Genomic DNA, 2,543 nt, shown 5'->3' with positions numbered 1-2,543 from the left:
AAAAAAAAAATAAAATATTGTGGGAATAAAATAGCGCTAATAACCTCAGCTAAGTACCTACATACATACATACAAAAACAAGGAGGGAAATCCAACACATTAGCACACATAAAAACAGACCCATTGCTGAAACTACTGTGAGTGCGACCCAAGATATCTCCATTAAATCTTAATAAAAGTGCAAATCAGAATGATGTATTGTGGAACGATTTTCCGTCATCCCTTGTCAAATTTGGTTTGGAGACATACCGGTTTCGGCGTTGTGCCATCTTCAGTGTCATTTTTCGTTCTGAATAGTCCGTGTTTCCTTCCGCTTTTTATGTATTTATGTATATGTTTTAACTGTCATTAGGTCATGCATACCCATCTAAGTGCGATGGGTATGCATGACCTAATGACAGTTAAAACAGATTGTAACACGAATACATAAAAAGCGGACGGAAACACGAACTATTCAGAATGTGAAATGACACTGAAGATGGCACAACGCCGAAACCGGTTTGTCTCCAAACCAAATTTGACAAGGGATCACGGAAAATCGTTCCACAATACATCATACTCCTACCCTGTCGGAAACACAAACAACCAAAAAGAAGTTATTGAGGCCGGTCAGGGACATCAATTAAGGACCAATACGCTTTTGACAATATACCATAGACGGCTACTGAAAGTACATACTACTAAGGCTAACATCTGGTTCAACAAGCAATGTTTAGAATTGAATATTACACCGAAATTCGCGCAAATAAAACTAAAATCAAAAACCGAAAATAAGCGGAAAATCTTAAAAAGAGCAGAAAACAGCTTTCTTTGCCACGAAATAAGAAACCTACACGGCAAGGGGGAGCGGACAAACTCGGAGCTATTGGCAATTCACCTAGAACTAGCTGGACTCCTACCAACCAGTACACTGATGCTGATATTAGATGGAATGGAGGAAAACATCAAGAAAGTCATGGGGCAGAAGTACAGAAAATTTAACAAGAAACTTGAAGACCTCAGTAGAAAACAAAAGGGCGCAAAGAACCAAAAACAAGCAGAACCGCAATTCCATTCAAATTTTGTAAATTTAACAGCGGTCCCTATCAATGAGCAGGAGGCAGAAATACTGAGGAAAGGTCTTAAACACAACATCACAAACTATGATAAAAAGAAGGAAATGGAGCATACCATTGTGGACACAGAAATGGCTATAGCATTGATCCCAAAAGAAGAGCAGGATCACACCAGGCACCTATGTAGGCATATAATCGAAAAACATGCAATATCCAATGACAAGAGAAGCGNAGGCACCTATGTAGGCATATAATCGAAAAACATGCAATATCCAATGACAAAAGAAGCGGGATAACGAAAACAAAACAATCAGGGTTCTTAAACAAAAACTAAAGGCGACCAACGTGATCACAACAAAAGCAGACAAAGGGAACACAACGGTATTAATCAATAAAAATGAATATATGGAAAAAACGGAACAAGTAATAAAAGAAACAGGCTGCAAGAAAATAGGAAATGATCCCACCGATGAGTACCAAGTGGCAATAAAAAGCGAGATAAAAAGGGCGACAACGATAATAAATGAGAATGAAGCAGGAAGACTAACATCAATGAACCCTTCGGCCCCTCCAATGATTTCATTACATAAAATGCATAAACCAGGTAACCCGATGAGACCGATTATTAACTACAGATACAAAATGTCGAAATACCTGAAGACCATACGAAAGAACAAACTAGAGTTACCCAATAAATATATAGTCACAAACGCGGCACAGCTTATAGAAAATATGACGCCCTTACATATCACTAATAATAATAAATTGGTATCATTTGATATAAAGGGTCTTTACCCGTCAATACCAACAACAGAGACAATGGATATTTTATTTAGAATATTACTCGGCAAAACGGAAAAGAAAATCGCAAAAGACATTATCAATACTTTGAAGACTACGATAAACCAAAATTATTTCCGATTTAACAACAAAATATACAGGCAAATAAATGGACTAGGAATGGGTAACCCAATATCGGCTCTACTCACGGAGGTGTTCATGCAAAGCCTAGAGGAGAAATATATGGAGCATTTCACAACCAATTTAGGGGTCAGCTTCTACGCTAGATATGTGGACGACATAATATGCATAATAACGGGGGACAAAGAGGAGCAGATATTATACTACCTTAATGAACAACACAAAAATATAGCTTTCACGATGGATACNATCTAACTATTAAAATAAACAAGACCACCAACAGACTGGAATACGAGATATACAGAAAGCCCACAGCGACCGACACAGTAATACATGAAACCTCTAACCACCCACAACAACACAAAAACGCAGCATTTAGACAATTATTAACTAGACAAGGCAGCCAAACTCCTCCATGTACAGCATAAAAGACGGCGTTTGAACATATTGGAAAACATGGAGATATACAAGCAGAAAGCATTTCAAGGGAGAATTATAAACGAACAAACAAACACCGCATCCGATGTAATATTCGAACCACTCAAGATGTTGTACGAAAAATATGAG

The 2,543-nt window shown here is 37.7% G+C and overlaps 1 protein-coding gene across 1 annotated transcript; it reads left to right on the top strand.

Annotated features, from left to right (window-relative positions):
- The first annotated feature begins 1,697 nt into the window (after positions 1-1,697).
- On the top strand, positions 1,698-2,231 carry LOC108374308 (uncharacterized). The gene has a single exon (XM_017630293.1). The coding sequence runs from the start codon at positions 1,698-1,700 to the stop codon at positions 2,229-2,231; it is 534 nt and encodes a 177-aa protein (XP_017485782.1).
- Positions 2,232-2,543: the final 312 nt, after the last annotated feature.

This window comes from Rhagoletis zephyria, unplaced genomic scaffold (genome assembly GCF_001687245.7).
Source record: "Rhagoletis zephyria isolate East Lansing unplaced genomic scaffold, Rhagoletis_zephyria_1.1 Rzeph_scaffold_07580, whole genome shotgun sequence".
Taxonomy (NCBI): domain Eukaryota; kingdom Metazoa; phylum Arthropoda; class Insecta; order Diptera; family Tephritidae; genus Rhagoletis; species Rhagoletis zephyria.
The sequence above is the reverse complement of the archived record's forward strand: the minus strand, read 5'-3'. Positions and strand labels throughout refer to the sequence as shown.